The sequence below is a fragment of the Pteropus alecto genome, unplaced genomic scaffold (genome assembly GCF_000325575.1).
Source record: "Pteropus alecto unplaced genomic scaffold, ASM32557v1 scaffold461, whole genome shotgun sequence".
In the NCBI taxonomy this organism is placed as follows: Eukaryota; Metazoa; Chordata; class Mammalia; order Chiroptera; family Pteropodidae; genus Pteropus; species Pteropus alecto.
Genome location: NW_006431079.1, coordinates 244815 through 264781, shown reverse-complemented (window position 1 = coordinate 264781; position 19967 = coordinate 244815). Strand labels below are relative to the sequence as shown.

General features: G+C 45.5%; 2 protein-coding genes across 4 annotated transcripts in view; both read right to left on the bottom strand.

The window, feature by feature from the left end:
* Positions 1 to 366, bottom strand: part of TUB (tubby bipartite transcription factor) — a 79716-nt gene extending 79350 nt beyond the window's left edge. For 2 of the 3 annotated variants that reach the window (XM_025038784.1, XM_025038782.1), the window contains exon 1: positions 251 to 321. In XM_025038784.1, coding sequence (XP_024894552.1) covers positions 251 to 306 — 56 coding nt within the window. In that variant the 5' untranslated portion in view covers positions 307 to 321. Of the gene's footprint in view, positions 1 to 250 lie in introns of all 3 variants that reach the window. The other variant, XM_025038779.1, reaches the window with a different exon arrangement.
* Positions 367 to 10403: 10037 nt separating this feature from the next.
* On the bottom strand, positions 10404 to 17172 carry EIF3F (eukaryotic translation initiation factor 3 subunit F). The gene is made up of 8 exons (XM_006905612.2): positions 16758 to 17172; positions 14317 to 14387; positions 14002 to 14081; positions 13442 to 13579; positions 12023 to 12114; positions 11441 to 11577; positions 11188 to 11301; positions 10404 to 10633 (listed from the first exon to the last, which is right to left on the bottom strand). The coding sequence occupies exons 1-8, from the start codon at positions 17143 to 17145 to the stop codon at positions 10556 to 10558; spliced, it is 1098 nt and encodes a 365-aa protein (XP_006905674.1). The 5' UTR covers positions 17146 to 17172; the 3' UTR covers positions 10404 to 10555.
* Between the last annotated feature and the right edge of the window lie 2795 nt (positions 17173 to 19967).

The following is a 19967-nucleotide window of genomic DNA, read 5'->3' as shown; positions in this document are numbered from 1 at the left end:
GCCCCGCCCATGCCCTGCTCCGACAGCTCTCCCAGGCAGCTGTGAGGACACCCTCGCTACGCTCAGGTTTCAGACACCCGAGGCTCTCAGTACCGACGTCGCGGATGCTCAAGGGTCCGAGTCCGGCCTGGGGGCGTCTGAGCTCTCCCCATCTGCGGGTTTCTCCCGCGAAAGTGCAACATCGAGGAGCGCCGACGCAGGGCCACCTGGAGGGGTCCCGCGGAGCCCATCCTTCAGGCGGCCGCCCTACCTGTCGTAGCTCCAGCGGCTGTAGGACAGGGTCCGGTGGCTGCTGACTCCCTCCATCGCCGCCTCCTCGCTCCCCTCCGGGATCCGCGAACGGCGGCAGAGGCTGCGCGGGGCTCGGCGCTCGCTAGCTGCCGGCCGGGCCGGGGCGCGGGCGGAGGACCCCCCTTCTGGCTCCGCCAATGGCGGGGACGCGCAGGCTGCGGGGACCCGGGCCCGAGGGGCCCCCTCCCCCGCGCTGAGTCCCGCGGGGGCGCGGCTGCTGTAGACCCAACTGCTTATTTATTTATTTCTGATGTGTGCTCCACGTCGCCATGGCAACCGCTCCATCTTTTCCGGCGTCGCTAGGGCACGGTGTTTTCAAACCTTCCCGGGACAGGGACTGCTAAGAGGCTGTCGACTCTCCCTTAGTCTGGGTTACGCTCCCCTTAGTCAAGTCCCCTTTGCAGAGATGCCCCCTCCTTTCTGGAGTTTGTGGGGGGGTTCTTTCACCCCCTCCAACCTTCCACTGTCAATTGCCACCCTTCTCAGGAATGAGACTACCTATCTCCAGAATTTCGAGGTTTTCCCCTCCCTTCTGCTCCCCCCCACGCCCTATGGAGGTCCTTTTACACCGGAGTCCACCTCCTAAAACTGTCGGGGCTCAGCCTCCTCGTCTCTCCAGTGAAAATCCACTTTTCCATCTCTCCTCCCCTACTGAATTCCTTCGGCCAAATTTAGCGTATTGTGCCCTCCTTAGATTCCAAGGACCAAGCTCTATAAACATTCTCATTTTTAGGCCATCCATTTATTTATTTTCCTTCGTGCATTCGCTTCATTAAATCCAGCTGTGTTGGCTCAATTAGCAGAGAGCCTCTTCTTTGTCTACACGTGGGCGAGGGTGGCCCAACGGAAAGCTAAGGAGAACCCGGTCCCCCGGGTGGAGCTGGGTGGGGAAGGAGAGCTGGCGCAGGCCTTCCAGTCTGCCCCGCCCCACTTTCCTCTCCTTTCCCTTCCCCCACTCTGAGCTGCGGGGATTTACAGGTATAATCTTCTTGCAGAGGTCTTGGAAGCCTAAGAAGGACCTTTCAGTGCGGTTGTGGGGAGGTTGCGGTAACACGTCAGGACTAGGCGGGTGGAGGCGCTTAAGTACCCTGGAGGTGGAGTGCAGGGCAGCAGGGGTTGAACTACGCTAATCCAAGGATCAGAGCAACTCCGTGAAACTAGACTTACCTGTTAACCCTTAGTTACAGGTCTTGCAACTGGCAGCGCACCTGATGCAATCAGCCCACAAGTGGTTTTGCTTGTCCTGTACAGGTTTGATTTTTTTCATTGACTAAATTGACAACACTTAAAAATTGGGAGATTTAACAGCCGTTTCTTGAAAACTAAGAATATCTGGCACCCGTGGACCTGCCTTCAGCATGGCAGGCAGAGTGGAGAAGTGGCTGCTCTCCTTACAGAGAGCATGGGTTTTCTCGTGGCCCTCAGGCCCCAGCCAGCTTCTCTCACATAACTTTCTGGTCTCAATAGCTTTGGAGTTTGCTGCCATCTCTGTACTGACTGGTTTTTCCATGGTCCTCAGAGCTGCCTAAATGCATCATTAACCAGTATTTACCAAGGGCCAGTCCTCAGCGAAATGCATTAGATAGCAAGCAGACACTTGTTACTCCCTTGTGGGGTTCGCAGACTGAAGATATGGACTGACTCCTAAGTAGAACTCCTGTTCCTGAACCATACCTTGATAGTGAGACTCTTCGCATAGCCATGACCTCAGGGTGGTAGATTAGGCTCCAGAATCAACTTGTTGCAAGTGTGTGAAGCCTTATTTCATTGTTTGGGAAGGGGTGAAGGGTGAACTTCCTTATCTGGAGAATGTATGGAATTTGTGGCACCTCCCACAGACACTGCAGAACCAGAAGCCACAGCTCCTGACTGGTATGTTATTAAGACAAGCCTCCATAGATGTCCTTTCTCCAAGGGGCTGATGGAAAGGCAATGGGACCTAAGAAAGGACTCCCTCAAGAAGGCAAGTCCTTCTCCAGCATCATTCCGCTCCAACCTAGGTTAGCTCAGCACTAGCAGTTGTAGAGCCCTCCTGAGGCCAACATTGGGTGCTGGATGCCAGGCCCCTGCAGCCTGCCTTGGTGAGCCCACTGGAGGCAGTAGTAATAAATACACATTCTACCTCACCAGGGAATGAGGTAGCTGGTATAAAAGAACTCTATAGGCATAAGAGCCAATAGCAAGTGTACTGGGCTCCCAACCTTTCAGCTCCAAATTCTGACACCCCTAAAAGTACAAATAAGAAGCCCAAGGCCAGGTGTCCTGAGCCAGGACTGAAAGCTGTAGGAAAGCTACATCCTAGACATCTTGGAAGAGCAGAGGTCATAGAAGCTAAGAAGGAGCTTTCAGTGCAGCCCTGAAAACTGGTAAGGGGACACATGAGCAGATTTTGATAAAGTTGGGGGCCTTGAACCCCTAAATTATGCTGAGCCTCATTTTCTGATAGAATTATTCTTCCCCTGATATGAATATATATGTGTATATATATATATAGCAATATTTTTCCTTCTCTCCTATTCCCATGCCATCTAATACCATACGTGTAAATAGTAATCAAACTTTCCTCTCAGTATTTAAGCTACTTGATACCAAAAGGGGAGTATGACTCATTCAGAAGGGAAATGCACATCACCCAAAGATTGACAAAGGACTTTGTCCTCTTTTGGAGAGAGGGTTCCGCTTCTTGGCTTAAACCTTATCTGATACAATGTAGTAGTAGTAAGAGCAGAGAGAATAAGTATAGGAGCCCATCTTGAAGATGTTCAGGAGGGAGGAGGCTGGAGAGAGAATATAAGGTTAGATGTAGAGAGCTTATTGATCCGGGAGCACCCTCCTGTGACTCAGGATCAAATGTTCTGGCAAGGACACCAGGACCCGGGTCTAATACATTTGCTGTGGTCGCCCCCGCCCCCTGAAGCTTGGATATGGAGATGGCCTACAGTAAGTGAGATGGTGCAGCAGACATTGATGCTTCACTCAGATCTTTTGGCTCCCTTTTTACTAGTCTGTGTGTCCAGGCCACCTTCCACTTTTGCCAACAGCTTTGATGTACTTTTACTTCTAAATCCCAACACCTTTACCTCTTCTTCCGAGGACTGCCTTCACACTGCTGGGGCCACTTTGCTCGCCCACACAAACTGCAGTAGATACCTAGGAATTTACTTCCACCCTGGATGGCCCTTACCTAACCCCTGACAGTATGAAAGTGCAGCATCCTTGCCTTGGGTGTAACCTGTACTCCAGTCTCCCCATAGGATCAGGTTGACTCTAACTTCCGTGGGACTTTGTCTGAGATCACACTCTTGCTTCACTTCCCGTTTCTTGTCCTCCTCCATCTGCTCCTTTCCATGTCTCCTGTGGCAGCATGTCAGCAGTGTTCTGGAGCTGGCTAGTGCCAAGAGCCGATTGTTTGCATTTCTTAACTCCACGTTCAGAAATGTCATGTCGGTAGCTTTAAATTGGCCATGGTGGGAGCATTCACCACGGAGTATTCATGGAAATTGGCAAATGCTATGAATGGAGGCTTTTCAATTTTCTTTCCAGAGAGCCAGCTGTTAATCATTTATGATCACACCACTGAGACACTTTCTTAATAAACCATTTGTGCATGAGTATTTGTTTCAGTCTGCTCATCTGCAGTCACAGAGGCCGGATCCTCATTCCTTGAGAATGCCCCAGCACTTGGTGGGAAGTTGATTACATCAGACTCTTTCCATCCTGGGTAGGGCAGCAGTGTGTCTTTATTGGAACTGAGACCATTTCTGAATATGGATTTATCTTCTATGTCTGTAGTATTTTTCTGGTGGCTTATAAGCTGTAATTATCAACCTGAGATCCTGCATAGTGAAGACTCAGCTGAAAGGTCTATTTTATGGTAAAGGATGCCTGACAATTTTGTGTAAGAAGGGGTCTTGCCATATACTTCATTACCTGGAAACAAAGGGTAGAAAGTGAGAATGCCTATTAAAGGCTCAGCTAAGGAACCAGCTTTGGGATAAAACTTTGGACTGGGTCAGTGTTCTTCAGAATATAGAACGTGCATTAAACTATCAGCTGATATATATATAGTGCTGTGTCCCCAATACTTAGAACATGCCTTGATTTCAGACTTCTGGTCTCCAGAACTGTGAGATAATAAATTTCTGTTATTTTAAGCCAACAAGTTTGTGATATTCTTTATGGCAACCCTAGGAATCTTGTACAGATCGCTTTACACATAAAATACCTTCCCCCAAGTCCTTGTTACATGTTCTGCTTTTAAGAGACCCAGCTAAGTATGTTCCGTATTCCAGCTAATTTTTAAGTCTAAGTTTGGGGTTTCCATTCTCAGCTAACCCTTAACTTCAAGCCATCTCTTGCACCCCCAATCAGCTGAGCAGTCTTACCTGGGACTGGATGTGATTTTGTCTTATACTATTTCCTTCTTCCAACCTCCAGAGCTTGTTGAGTGCCCCTCATTCACCTGCCAAAAACTTTAGTACCATGTGGAGAGGCCAGGTTCTTTTGTAGGGATCCCAGGACTATATACTAGCTCCGGCACCATCCCTTCCCTGGATGAAAAGCCCCAAAACCTTGTTTTCGTCATCAGGGCCTAGGCCAGTGTTTCTCCTGGGAAATGGAAGCTCTAGGACTTTTATATGGAGGTTTTATAGATTACAGTCTGATTGGAAGGGGAGTGGGCCCTAGGAGTTTTACCGAAAACTATTTCCAAAACACATTTTCAAATACATTGTTTCTTTGGAGTGTTTTGGGGCTAAGTATAGAGAAAGATGCTTTGGTATCATCAATATGGCTCAAAAGTGGCCAACGAAGCATTGTTCATTCATTCTCTAGAAGCTTTGTTCATTCATTCTGCACTGCCCTGGCCTCTCCAAAGCTGACTATGATTTTTCTGTAGGCCTGTAGAAAACTGCTCAGGAACTAAAGGAGTGTGAAGAGCAGGCTCTAAGTGGTGCGAGGGAACCCTCTAGTGGTCACAACTCAGAAAACCTTGGGCACAGAGCTGAGCAGTTGCTTGGACTTGTGGTCCATCATCATGGACAAGGACCAACACTTGTAGGCAGAGACCATTATAAGACTGACGACCTTCATCCTGGAACAGAGATATAAGCTCAGGGCCGGCAACCCCCAGTGATACAGAAGATAGATCAGGACAGATCAGACAGGCCATCAGAGACAGACTTAATCACAGCGTAGATCACCAAATGCAAATGTTTGCCCTTTTATGAGACATCAGAAAAGGGGACCACTGGAATTTTTGTTAGCCCTGTAGGAACTTCTGTTACTGGCACATACAATGAAAATTTTATGAAAATTTAGTTAAAATTTGACTCCAGGTGCGGAGAACTTGTAAGACACCCCTGACGACTTTTAGGAGGATCTGAGAAGGCAGATGTCCCCACAGAGAAAGCAGAAATACTGTGTTGTGCCTGTTATTGCAACCCTATTCTTACCTCTAAGCTGCCGTATCCTTGAAAACACAACTATATGAGCCACTGTAGAATTAAGGGTATTTTGACCTTCATTCCTTTCTTTAAAGCTCTTCTTCTTTTGTGCCCAATCCCAATGTCTTTCAAGACTGAATTCCCTTTTCAGACAGATTTAAGCATGTCCTTGTGTCTTCCTAAGAATTGTTCCTCTCTCTTTTATAGCAATCATTGCATTTGGTCATAATTGTTTATTTCTGTGCGTCTTCCCCATAACAGTAAAACCCATAGAGGGCAGAGGGCATGGTTCCTCTACTTTTATATCCCCAGTGTCCAACACTATGTTTGGTGCACACTAAACATCACTAAATATCTGCAGAATAAATGGGTAAAACAAATAACCTCACATCTGGCATGCTTCATCCCTCCAGGCCCTCTCCAAAGGCTCCTAATGACTACTGATGATAGTTTCTGCCCTCGTAGAGCTTGTGTTCTAATAAAGGATCAATAGACAAGCCCAAAACAAATGCCAAGATGAGAGAATGTCATGAGATCATGGTATAGGAACACCTTCCAAGAGGATGCAACATTTAGATTAAAACCTAAAAGATGAGTAGTAGTTAGCCAACTAAAAGGGCATAGATCTAGCAGAGGGCAGAGCAAGTACAAATGGAGCCTCGGCTGGGAGTGTGATGGAGCTGGAGTCGGGCAAGGTATGATGAGCCAGATTGTTATAGGTGTGGCCTTTGTCCTGAGCAATGGGATGCCTCTGAATATATTTCATCGGAGGTATGTCCTGGTCAGATTTACAGAGAGCAGTGTGGCCACTGTGAGAATGGTTCAAAGACGGTGAATAGGAAAACTGTTTTTCTCTACACTTGTCACAGCAAACACTTCTATGACCAAATGTGCTGATTTTCCCACCATGCAATTTTCAGACACCAGTTGAGTGTCCCACAATTTAACTCCATTCTGACACTACCGACCTGGAGGTAGCATCAGATCCCAAGGCTAAAGACTCAGTCCAACAAGACTGCCTCCCCTCGCCGGCCCCTGATCCTCTTCAGATGCCAGTCGCCAAGTCCAGGTTGTCACCTGTGCTTCTGACCAACAAGTTATAAATTGGAGCTTCCTCTGACTTCCTTCCTTGATTTTTCGTTTAATTTGCTAGAGTGCTTCACAGAACTAAGGAAAATAGTTTACTTATCATTACTGATTTATTACAGAGGACATGAACGAACAGCCAGAGGAAGAGGCACATAGTGAGGTCTGGAAGTATGACACACCTGTGGAGTTTGGGGTGCACTGCCTTCCTGGCATGCACCTTATTCCTGAATGCATTCTTGTTCACGAACTCAGCAACTCTCCAAACTCTGTCCTTTTGGGTTTTTATGGAGAACTCATTACATAGGCGTGGCTGATTAAATCACTGGCCATTGATAATTAATTTAACCTTCAGCCCCTCTCCTCTCCCCAAGCTAAGAAAGTTCCAACCTTCCATTACATGGTCGTTTCACCTGACAACTAGCCCCCATTTGTGGTTACCTAGAGCACTGGTCCCCAACCTTTTTGGCACCAGGGACTGGAACTCCTATGAAATTCTAATGCCTAATGATCTGAGGTGGAGCTGATGGGGTGATGCTAGCGCTGGGGAGCAGCTGCAAATACAGATGAAGCTTCACTCGCTTGCCAGCCAGCAGCTCATCTCTGGCTATTCAGCCCGTGGCCTGTAGGGTCTGTGGCCAGGGGGGCGCTGAGGACCCCTAACCTAGAGGTTTTCCAAAATTTCTTAATTGATATAAACTCAGATGTGTTGAAAGGGGCTTGTTAGGAACAACAAGACTCTCTTTAAATCTTTATAGCTCTTATCACTGAAGAAATTCCAAAGGTTTTAATAGTTGTGTGCGAGGACCAAGGATGAAGACGAAATATATATTTATTACAGCACAATGACAGACAGAATTGTAAAAAACTAGTTGAGGCATAATGGTGGAAAGGGAGAGGAGAATCAAGGATTCATCCAAAGTTTCTGGTTTTGACAACAGGGTACATAGTTGTGTCATCGCCAGAGGAAATTCAAGAAGTAATTTGTGTGAGAGGAAGAGACAATCAGTTCATTATGGAACAAGCTGAATTTAAGATGCTTTTGAGACATCCAGATGAGTATATCTTGTCTGTTTAACTAGTCTGGAATCAGGAAAACAGTTCCAAATGTGGGCCAGAGCTAGAGATTGGGCATCCTTAACATACAGTAACTGTCACAGGCATTGGTGAGATTTTCTGGTCAAGAGGGTATAGAGTAGAAAGTGAAGAAGACCCAGGATGCAACCCTGGGGAATGAAACACTGAGAGTCAGAGAAGGAAGGACTAAGAAAAAGCACTGAAAAGGAGCAGTTAAGAAGGTTGAAAGTCAGGGGAGTATGGTGTCATGGAACTCAAACAACACATCTCACCCAGACACATTCTAAGATATTTTTAGCATATGCACAACCATGTAACATAGAGAATGTGTGAAAACATTCATGGTAAAAACCAACTGGTGCACAAATAAGCAAAAGTGTAAAAAAAAAAAAAAAAAATCCAGATATCCTTACAAACATCTCCTGAGCCATGGGGTCAGCATCAATGAAGCCACATGGGTGACATGGTCCTTCTTTGAGCCTTTGCACATACTGTTTTGTGCCTAGAATGCTCCATTTTCCTTCTTTTTCAGTCTGTCTCTTCCTCATTCAAGTCCAGCTTAGATTTCACTTCCTAACTAGATGCCTTCCATGACCTCCAACACCTATGATTCCTAAAGTAATGACTTCTTTACTTATCTGTCCCTTCTAGTAGATTCTAAGCAGGCACCATGGCTTTTTGCTTAGCATACTGTTTGGCATTTGGTAACTATTACATGAACAAATGGATCTGGTACAGCCCCAAAAGATCTGGTACAGCCCCATAGTTTAACTAAGTCACAGTTCTTTTGTTGCATTTAAGACTTCACCATTTGGTTCCACACTGCCCCTCTAATCTTGACTCTGACCACACCTCTGCAGCTTGTCAGCTTCCACCACTTTGGTAGCCAGTTTCCATATACTACCATTCCTTCAATCACCTTTATCAGAAACCGGCAACATCCTGGACCCCACCCATCTCTCACCATCCATGTTTCGATCGGTTTCCAAGTCCTCTTGAGGCTGCCTTATACCATCCTCATGAATTCGAGTCTTCGTCACCATCCCCACTGCCACTGAGTGAGTCTGGCACTCAGTCTCTCTGAACAATCGCAGTGGCCCTCTGACTGACTCGTCTCCTTGTTTCTACTTCTTTCCCTTTCTGTCCTTCCTCCACACTATTACCAGGTGATCTTCCTGAAATCCAAATCTGATTAAATCTGCCTAAAATTATCCAGTGCCTTCTCACAACTTCCAGGATAAAACACCAACCTCCACAGACCAAGGGCCCTTACGGTCTGGCTCTTGCATATGCCTCTTTGGTTCTGAGCACGTTAAGCTTTTTACATTTCTCTGCTTTTTTATGTGTTTCTTCTGACTCGACTACCCTGTCCTGATTTCCTGGTAAAACAAACACAAACGAACAAAAACACCACAAAACACCGGCTCAGATATCATGTCCTGGGTAGAATCTTCCCAGACTCCAACAGAGCTGGTCAATCCCTATGATAAGCTCCTGTTATGTCATATTTTTGCTCTATTAATTAAGTGGGCCACTAAACTGTGAAGCAGAGGGCCATCCATGAAAATAAAATCCAGACCTAGATTCCAATCCTGTTTCACCACTCACTATTGCGTAACCTCAAGTAACATGCTCAACTTCTCTGAACCCCAGCTCCCTCCGTAATATGAAAACAAAAAAAAATTCTCCCAAACATAATAGGTGCTCAATAAATATTAGATCCAGCACTCATTTTCTGTTTTGCAAGTGATCATTTACTTTTGTTTTCCCCACTAAAATGGAGAAAAATTTAACCTAGAGATCCTAATTCTGCCTCGCTGAACCATAGTGGCAAACAGCTCTATCTTACTATTCAAGCATTGTAAAACATTAACCACACCCTCTACTCTTTCAGTTCAGATTAAGTATCTAATTCTCTCATTTACTTTCCTTGCATGGATTCTCATTTTCATTTCCTGTGGAAACCACATGATCCATTAAGAAATAGTTCGCCGTAATGTCAGTGGACACCCTTCCAGACTGAAAATCAAGAAAAAAATTTGGTAAAGCACCACTAGTTCTCACCATGGATAAGGCTGTCTTTCTCCCAGGACTCATGCAACCGAGGACTGAGCTCTATATCTACCCCCTTATCTCCTCTTTTCATTCACTAGCACATACATTCTCTAGGTACTTCCAACTATACCTAAGGCAACCTTTATACTGCTACCCATATCAGATGCTACAGAAGTGATAAAAAACAATTTCTTTTGAGATCCAGTTTGGTCTGAGCATAAGATAAAAGAGCGGGGAGAAAGTGCCCCTGTAAACCAGTGCGCTAAGAAGGCTATCTGGTCTGGGGTCAGGTGAAGCTAAAGTGGCCTGGCTGTGGGTGCAACTACTGATGAGAAGTCATGCCAAACACAGGGACCAACTTCTACCCAGAATACTCACTTCTTGGTTTCTGCATGGGCTCTACTACAATTTTCTCTCTTCCACCCAGAAGTAAACTCACATAAGATGGAATTCATTTACAAAAGCGAGGCTATGTTTATTTAGAGTCACAAGCAGTTGACTGACTCAGTGTGACTCAAACCACAAGAAGCCATTTCTACTTCACTCCATTCTGAGTCCCAGGGTTAGGGCCCAGAATGGCAGGAGTGCTGCCTGGGGCCCATTCACAGGTTTACAAGTTTCTCGTTGAGGGCAATCTGTGACTGTGTGAGATTGGCCAGGTAGGTCACCATCAGCAGGTCCTGGAAGAGAAAGAAGCCATGATGAGTGAGGAGGTGGGTAGAAGGGGAACAGAAAGGTTGGCCTTGGCCAGCTCTACAGTGAACACTGAGTGTGAGGACAGTCCTAGATAAATGACAGTTGAGAGAGGGTGAGCAAGAGTTGAAGGTAAAAGACAGGAAGAAAATGCTTGAGAACACTTTCTCATCTCTACTGATATAAAGACTAAGGGTGCTTGAGTTGAGATCCATGGGTAGAATTAAAGGGAGTCCATAAACTCACATGAGGAAAACAAATTGCATTTTGTTTTCTGAATTTAAGCATTTCTTTCAATCTAGAATCTAGACAAGTCACAGTATCAGCAGTACCTGGGCCAATGAAATCAAGGAAGAAGGGAATCTCCGAGCATGTGTACTATCTATTCCTTCCTCCCAACCTGGACAGCAAAGGGGCCAAAGGTGAAGCTCTCCCTCCTCTGTCCCCCTCCTGGCCATCCCATCAACTCCCTTCACATCCGTGTGTATATACTGAGGTAGGGGAAGGCGCAGGCTCCCAGAAGCCTGGAGATGGCACTCACGTTGATATTGCTGTTGAGCATGGTCTCAAAGTCATCAGGAACTATCTTGGGTACTTGGTTAACCAGACTCATCAAGAAGCGACCCACAGTATTGTCAGCTGACACCTTTCCAGACTGAGCACCAAACAAAGAAAGACTGCATGAGGAACAGTTAATTCTCACCACTGAGGACTGTCATTTCACCAGCCTATCTCTCGGCGACAATGGAGTGAAGATTTATGCCCTCCTCCTTCCTTTTCTTTCCCCTCCTCACCAGTACATCTTCTGCGTACTGCAACACTGTGCTTAGGGCATCCTGGATGCGAGCCGATGACCCTGCCACTTGCTGCAAGTCACTTGAGAGTCCGATCACCCGGTTGGGGCTAAAACAGGTCTTCATGATCAGGTCAACTGTGAGAGTGCATTGGGGGTAAAAGGGACAGAGAATTCAGTCATCATATCAGGAAAGAGACGATCCCTCAACATCCTACTAACTTTCCTACCTCCCTCTGGACTCGGTCGACTTCCCCAAACTCCCCTGCTCTGGCCTTATTAGCTTTTCTTCCTCCTGAAAGCACTCAACTTCTGCACCTAGTATTCTAATCACTGGTTTTGGTCTCACATGAATAGCTATGTAGCCTCTAGTGTTGATAATGTCCCATCTCTAACAATTTCACACATAATTCCTCAAATCTCACTTATGTAGGAGAATGACTGTGATTCCTAGTCATTGTGAAGCTTAGATCAATTGTTCCTCTTTAACCTACCAAGCCCCTCTACCCTTGTTAGAGAACAGCAACCCCTTCCCATTAAAAATGCCAAAGACCTTGAAAAAGGGCATGGGAAAATGACTCACCTCCAATGCGTTCAGTGTCATAATACGCATATTTCACTGTCAGAGGTGTGAACATCACCCCCATGGTCCGCCCAGGGACACCCATTAAAGTGCTAGGGAGAGAGAAGTCAGGGTAAATAGCTAGCCTTGAGAGAGTCTTCATGTCTAATCCAGGCTGGAAATGTAGTTACACCAAGAGTATGGCTTCTAAGGTTCTGATATAAGAAGGTCTGAATCTCAGAGGTCTCACAGGAGCAAGTCGTTTTCTTGCCCTGGTTCATTCCACACACCAAACCCTTGGCCTGTGATAGGGGATTCGGCTTTCAGACCTGGCCTGGTCCCTTCAGAGGAATACTTCACACTGTGGAATTTCAATGATGAGAGGGAAAGACACTGGATTTCCCAGTGGAGCTGCTGCCTAAACATCCACCCCCACAGAAAGAAGAGACAAGACAGGTCTTTTCTAGGACTGAACCCTTCATCTGTGCCTAAAAAAACAAAATGACTCTAGTTTACCAAGATTAGATTGGGTGCTATAAGTCATCTCACTAAAGGTGAATGCCTTTACTATGCCAACTATATACTTCCAACTGGATCTTGAGGCATCTGAAATATCTGGAAAGTCTAAGAAACCAGGAGAAGGCTAGAGCTTAGTGGTACAGCAAGTGGCCATAAGGGCTTGGTATCCACCATCTGCGTCTTACTGAATACTGGTTAACTGGTTTCATCAGTGTCAGACACAAAAAGAGCACAAAGTTAAACAGTGTATAAACTAACAAATACCTTCATTTGAAACAGAATAGAGTCTTTCTGATTCCTATAGCAACCCCTTCTTCAGCATGCCACTAGAGCCCTTTCCAGCTTCTCCCATCAACCAGCATTTAACTGCCTGCAAGCTCAATGTGACGATACTATAATGCTGTGGTCACCAAAACTATATTAATCCTGGGTTAAGAGAGACATCCAAAATGATAGCCATCTTTTAATCTGCACTTCTCCGAGTCCTGTGCTCAGTTCTAAGGATAAGGGAAGACTAAGGAGTAACTCAAAGCAGTGAAAATGGTGAAGGATCGTGACCAAATTACCATGAGAGAATCGGCTGTAGGAACCATGCAGAATTAACTTCTAGAAAAAAATGACACGAAGAACACAACAGCTTGCTCAAATACCGAAAGGGCTGTCATTTGAAATTAGTTAAGAGCAATGAGAAAAAATGTGGGGTACAACTAGGATTAGCGAGTGGAAACTTCTAGGAAAGATTTTGTTTCAGAGTGAAACCTTTCTATTGACAACTGTTCAGAGTGAGGAATGGGCTTCCTTAGGAGGCAGTGAGTTACACACTGAAGGATTAAACCTGCTTGGGGTGGAGGTGGGGTGTCATCCAGGCACGGAATAAAATAGAGAGCTGTTTGTGCTCTTGTGGCCCAAGACTCTGATCACCTAACATAGGCCTTGATGCTCATGCGGCCGTTCTGGAGGCTCGTGTCCACAGTGAGGTGAATGGGGTTGGGGGCTTCTCGGCTGTAGTACTCATGGATCAGCACAGAGTGCTCTGTGATGTCATGGCCTGTAGCGTACCTAGAAAACGAAACATAGCTGTGGACACAAGTCTACATGTGATATCAATACCAAACATGATGGAGGCATGCGTGTCTCCAGGTACCTGACAGCCCTATGGTAGTGATACCCAGTGACACTCAAATACCAAAATAATAAACACACTGAAAACTATATCAAATCAAATCAAAGCTGACTTAAGAGATCTTGAAAAATTCTAAGCCACCAGTAACACTTGCTTGGAACAAGCTACAATTCAAAAAAAATATTCTTGGCCTCACGGGACCAAAATTGCCAGTGAAACATACTGAATTCATAGCTCCTTGAGGTAATACACCTTCAATACTCTGTCTCCATAAAAGGGAGCACAATGTCTGGTCTGGTAGCAAAAGGCCTTGGCAATCAATGAGAGATCTTCCAATCCCTGCTGCCCCCCGACTTACCAGCCCAGGATAAGCTCATTTGGAGAGACTTTCTTGTGCAACTCATACATGTTCTTAGCAAATTCCATGTCAACAGCAACCTAAGAAGGCAGAAAAGGAAGCTCAGAAGCCAGAAATCCATAAAAAAATGGATAGAAAAGATGAGAGGCCACCCCAATAGACAGAAGAGGCCTGTGAAATATATACAAATAGAACACAGCTCTTTGAACTGCAGGAGCCCTAGTTAGGAGCACATGTTGTGTGGGAGGGCTCTAAGGGGAGCCTAGCAAAAGATCAGCTATAGACTGCACAGGAGAAGCTCAAATCCCCACTCACCTCATCTTCTGACTCATTGTGTGGTACTGAAAAGCAATTGGTGACTTCCACTGAGTGCTTGTCAACAGTTCCTGTGAGAGAGAATTGTCCATGTGTTATGTAACTCTAAGGCTCCCAACAGCCAGCCTCCAAGCACTTCCCAAATGCTTTCAGATTTTCAGAGGTCTCCTCAAAGTCAATGAACAAAAAACTGAACTCATTAGCTCCAAGTTCAGCCATGTGCATCGATGGGACCAGGATTCTTCAGAGAACTAAAATTCTGGAGTGACCTCCAACTCCTTCCTTCACAAGGTCTCCCTTTGCCTGTTACTTCCCACTATCACTCCTACTCCAGGCCGTTACTCTGTGACCTTCAGTTTTCAGCCTCTAGGCTTTCTCTATAATTTAATTTGCAGAGCTACCCAAAAGATTTTAATTATGTCTACAAAGACCACCCATATAGCTCCCTAGTCTCAGAGAACACAGCTTAGGGAGCTTCACCTGTACCTTCCTTCAGCCATCTGATCCCATGGTCACAACCTTAACCGTTATCATCATCCGGAAACCTTCTACCTGTGAACCTTCAACATAAATGTCAGTCTTTTATGATAAACTTCTATTCTAGTTCTGATAACTTCGTTCTCACTACTTACATTTGTTTCTTGACCTCATTAAGACTGCTAGTCCCCTGACTTCTCTTTTTTTCTCTTATCTACTGGCATCTCTCATCCTGGGCTGCAAATGCTGCCCACAGTCTAAGTCCACTTCACTATGGTTTCTGCCTGAAACTATGTCCCCAAACCCAATGAATAAATATTCTTTCTTATTTTACCTCTCATCAGCATTCAAAAGACTTGACCACTTCCAAGATTTTGAAATAGTAAGTCTTCTATATTTTCTATGTCACTATGACACCCTTCTATTAGAGCATTTATCACATTATCTTCTAATGGTTTTTATACAAGAATATGTCTTCATCTTTAGGGTTAGAGTTGAGCTCATTTTATCAAACTTTGGATTCTACTACCTAAGAGTTTTATGGTACATAAGAAACACCAGTGACTTCATTTAACCAAATGAAATATGTTTCATGAATTGATGTCTGAGAAAATTTGTAAGTTCCTAGCAAGCAGAACTCATGCTTCATTCTTCAGGAAGCACTGCCTTGGTAACAGCTGATCCCTGTCTTGAAGGGGATCTGAAGATCTAATTTACAGTTGGTCTTATTAGGGTAATTGTAATATTTGGGGTACTTAGCACAAACCTTGGGTGGAGAATTGTTTCTTCAGGTAAATAACTTCAGTGAGTTTGGAAAATCTGACAGTGCAGCTGAAAGAGTAAATTAGTATTTGTCGAGTGCCAAGTCAGTGACGCAAAAATCATTTATTACAGAAGCTCAAAGCAGTGCACAGTCACAGAATGCTATCATACTTTGGGAGGTTAAGAATGTGGGTGAGGGTGGAAGTATGGGATGAAGGACCAATACTGAACACTTTTCCTAAGAACCTGGAAGATGAGTGGAACTTAAAGAAACAAATAAGGAAGAAAAAAAAAAAAGGAGAGAAACAAATAAGGAAGAGCAGAGAAGGCACTTGTGGCAGAGAGAATACAAAGGCTCGGTTTGAGAAAAACCATGGCAACGTTTGGAAGATAATGGATTAATGAAGTTTCTGTAAAATGCTACACTCTCAAAGAAAAAGAGGGAGAATGTGCGTGTTTAAGACATATGTTTGGTGGAGTCTGCCTACAAATCGTGTCCTCTTTGTAATACATCAATTGTCTTCTATGGTAGAAAGACTATTATGCGTTCAAGAATAAGAAAGAGAAATGATACATGCAACTGGAATAGATTCACAAAGGGGTCTAAAATAGTGCCTAAAATGAAGTGAAAATGAATTTGATGGGACCAGCAGTACTCAGAGAAAAGGATATATTATCAATAATTCCTTTTTAGTGGTTCTAAGTTTTACAAATTACTTTAACCTAAAACATCTATTCCTCAAATTTGGAACATGGGTAGGGAAAAGGTTGTTATCTGAAAGTTAAGCAATATCATAAATATAAAGGCTTTTTAGCCAGTAGATAAGGAGAGGAAAACGTGGTCACTGGGCTTAGGGAATCAAGTGTCTTTGACTTCCTCGTCAGCGTTTGAACTCGTTTTCGGTAGACTGGAGCTGAACATATCTGATATGACATGCTATCAGTAAAATTAAAATGTAAATCATTCGGCACACGATACTTACTTAATACCTAACTACTCTTTATACATCTTATGTTGCTCAAAGTTGCCCAAAGTGACAGCAATCAGGCAAGAATGTTTAAGTTTCTTGGGAAGATTAGTCTCAGCAGAAAAGCCAGATGAAGAAATAGGTAAGAGATCGATGGGGACGAGAAGAAAGGGGTGCAAGTTAAAGGGGAGGTGGGAGGTCGAAGAGAACGTCAGTTTTTTTCTGACCACTCACCCAGCAAGGTCCCGATAACTCTGGCAGCGCCCTCGTTGCGTCGCTCGTAGCTGTCCACTATGGAGGCCAAAATGACCGGGTGCAGCCGGACCACACGGCCGCCGGGGAAGGGGCCTGGCAGAGCTGGCCCAGCCAGCGACTGCGCCGGGGTTTGCGCTGGGGCTGGCGCTGAGGCCGGGGTCTGGCCCGGAGCCGCGGTCGTAGCCGCCGCTGCCGCGGGATCTGGGGATGAGGATGGGGCTGGAGTTGGAGCCGGAACCGGCGCTGGAGCCGGAGCCGGCGCTGGCGCTGAAGTTGGGGCCGGGACTGGGGCTGAGGCTGGAGCTGTAGCCGGGGTTGGGGCTGGAGTGGCGGGAGGAGCACTCGCCGGTACCGCCGGTGTGGCCATCTTGTCGAGAGAGAAGGAGCTTGGAGCGGAAAGGAGTAAGCTAGGAAATATTAGGAGCGCCATAGGCTGAATATGCACCACGTGAACAAGATCTTTATGCCTATTGGTTACTAATGATGCTTCTCACGGCACTACAATTTTGTGCTCTGAGTTTGTGCTCTTTGATCTCGTTCGGGTGCGCACTCAGCGAGACCGAGCTAAATAGTTCCGAATAAACTTGGGACCGGGCTAGGAGAAGAGAAACAACTCACTCCGCCAGATGGAGCCAGAGAGCTGCGCAAGGGTCGCAAATCGTGTTTCCCACTTCAATGGGATAACGGCTGTCAAAGTGGCTTTTAAAGCTTGACAGCGTCATAAGGTGTCAACACGGTGGTTTTATTCATTCGACAAACAATATGTGCCAGACGCTTTTAAAAAGGCGCTTGGGATATATCAGTAAACAAAACATCGTTGTCCTTGAAAAGTTTACATTGTAGCGGAAAGAGACAAATAAGTACATTACATGATATATTAGGAGGTTGTAAGTGCTAAGAAAAAGGAAGCAGCAGCAGAGAGTGAGGGGGAATCAGGAGTTGTGAGGAGCTATGGTAGGTCACAACGAGAATGTGAGATTTAAGTGAACTCGAAAAAGGCAAGGGTGAAGTGGCCATTGGGGGCGAGAGAAGAGCCTCCAGCTAGTGCGGAAGGCCTTAAGGCAGGAGTAGGCCTGGTGTGTTTGAAATGGCTACTTGGTGGCTGAAGTGTTAAGATCAAGGTGGGACTAGCAGGAGCTGGACCTCTAAACAGGAGCAGATCATTAAGGGCCGCCTAAGCCAGGGTTAGGACTTTGACTTTTAGTCTGAGTGAGATGGGAAACCAGTGCTGAGGTTTGAGCAGGGGAGTGTCATGATTTGTCTTAGGTTTTTGTTGTTGTTTGAGTCAAAAGAAAAGTTTATGAGAGGAGGGGTAACACTCCAAAGACAGAGTGTGGTCTCCCCTCAGAGGCAGAGAATGAGAGAGACCTAGACAACGAGTTGGGAGGAATCTGTCTTAGTTTTAAAAAGATCACTCTGACTGCTTTGAGAAGAATATAATGGAGCTGGGAGGGAGGTTACTTGGGAGAGGGAGGTGAGAGAGAAAGAGCAGAGAGACATGGTAGGAGATTACCAAGTAATCTAAGTGAGAGATGATGGTGGCTGGCACTAAACCAGTAGCAGTGCAAGTGGTATGAAGAAGTTGTCATCAGTTGAGGTAATGTAAGCTACTGGTAGAGCAGGTTGTCATTAGTTGAGGTAATGTAAGCTACTGGTAGAGCAGGTTTTGGGGGAAAGATCTCAAGTTAATTTTTGGATGCATCGCCATTGAGATGTTGATTATTATTACTGTTGGTGTTATTGTTGTTGTTGTTATTATTATTATTATTATTATTTAGTAGCTGTTGGCGTTACTCTGTGATGGAAGGAGCTCTGATCCTAACTCACTGTGTAACTTTGGGCAATCTATTTTTTTCTGAGCCCTCAGTTTTCTTCTCGGTATAATGGGGGCAATAACATCTGCCTGTCAAGAAGCCTACCAACACCATTAATTAGGTCAAGTCCCAGCATCCAGCTGTCAAGGTGGGTGGGTGATTTTGGATTTCTTAGTCTCAACTCTTACGCCCAAGATCTGCTTTCTCCTTGGAGCAAACTTTCTATAGTTAGAATTCACATGCCCTTGTTCCCCTGTCAGTGCTCTGGGTAAACTTTTTTTTTTTAATTCCCCCAAACACAGGCGAATAGCTTATCAGAGGAGGATTGAAAAGTGACTCTTGGATTTGATGACCTGGATCTTTAGCAAACCTAGAGCACTGACAGTGAAATTGAGGGCAGAGTTGGTATGAAAACCAGAATTCAGGTGTGAGAGAATGGTCAATTTGAATAGATGGCAGTGAGTGCTGGCTACTCAGTTCTCAAGGAAGTTGCTGGAAAGAAAAGGAGACATTTAAGGCAGTAACTGTGGGAACAGCAGCTTGAGAGGGGGACAGTTTAGGCTGGAAGAGCTTTAAGTATATTTTAAACTAAGAATAAGACTCTTGAGGAGAGAGAAAGATTGAATATACAAGTATGATCAAGGGGAGCTATCTAATGAAAGAGGCAAGAAGGGGGATCCAAATGGAAAAGCCTAAATAAGAGGGATGGTTTGCGGCAGGATGAAGGACATGCTGGAGAGGTGGCCCTGGCCTGGTGGCCTCCCTTATGGGTGCCTTAGCCCAGGCTGGTGTCTGCCTTAGCCCAGGCTGGTGCCCTGGGCTAAGGTGACCATTCCTTGGGGAGAAATCCAGAAGAGAGAACCACCCCCGATGAAGAGGTATTGCTGCCCCAGACTGACCAGGCACAACCTTGGGACCTCCCATGTATGTGTTGATTTGAGTTGAGCGTGGACACTTCACCACCCAGAACTTTGTCTTTACATTGATGGCCTAAAGACTTTCTCTCTGATGAGAAAGGAGAAAAGGATGGATGAAGGATCAGAGACACTTTGACTTGGAGAGGGAAGGGAAGCTGCAGGAGTTCCTGCCAAATGATGTTTTTCTCGGGGAGGCAAGATGATCTGCTGAGAATGGTAGTGCATCGGTAGGGTTCAGCCTTGGGGCAATGGGTGATATTTGGAAGAAGGGCCAAGAGTGAGCCATCAAAGGCATTGATCAATTATGGAAAGACTCAGCTGAGCCTGGAGACCTTAAGGCTCTGGTTGGCTTTTGTGTTTTTCTCCAGCCATGTAGCTCAGGAGCAGAAGGAGAAAGACTGTTGCCACAGTCTTCTAGGGATGCTGACTGGCCAGGACAAGGGAGTGCATACACCCAG

Excerpts from the sequence above, each read along its gene's own strand:
- EIF3F (XM_006905612.2), bottom strand. The coding sequence starts at position 17,145 with ATGGCCACACCGGCGGTACCGGCGAGTGCTCCTCCCGCCACTCCAGCC. Across the intron at positions 14,388-16,757 it reads AGTTATCGGGACCTTGCTGG|GAACTGTTGACAAGCACTCA; the intron begins GTGAGTGGTCAG and ends TCTCTCTCACAG. Across the intron at positions 10,634-11,187 it reads TGCTCAACAGCAATATCAAC|GACCTGCTGATGGTGACCTA; the intron begins GTGAGTGCCATC and ends TTTCTCTTCCAG.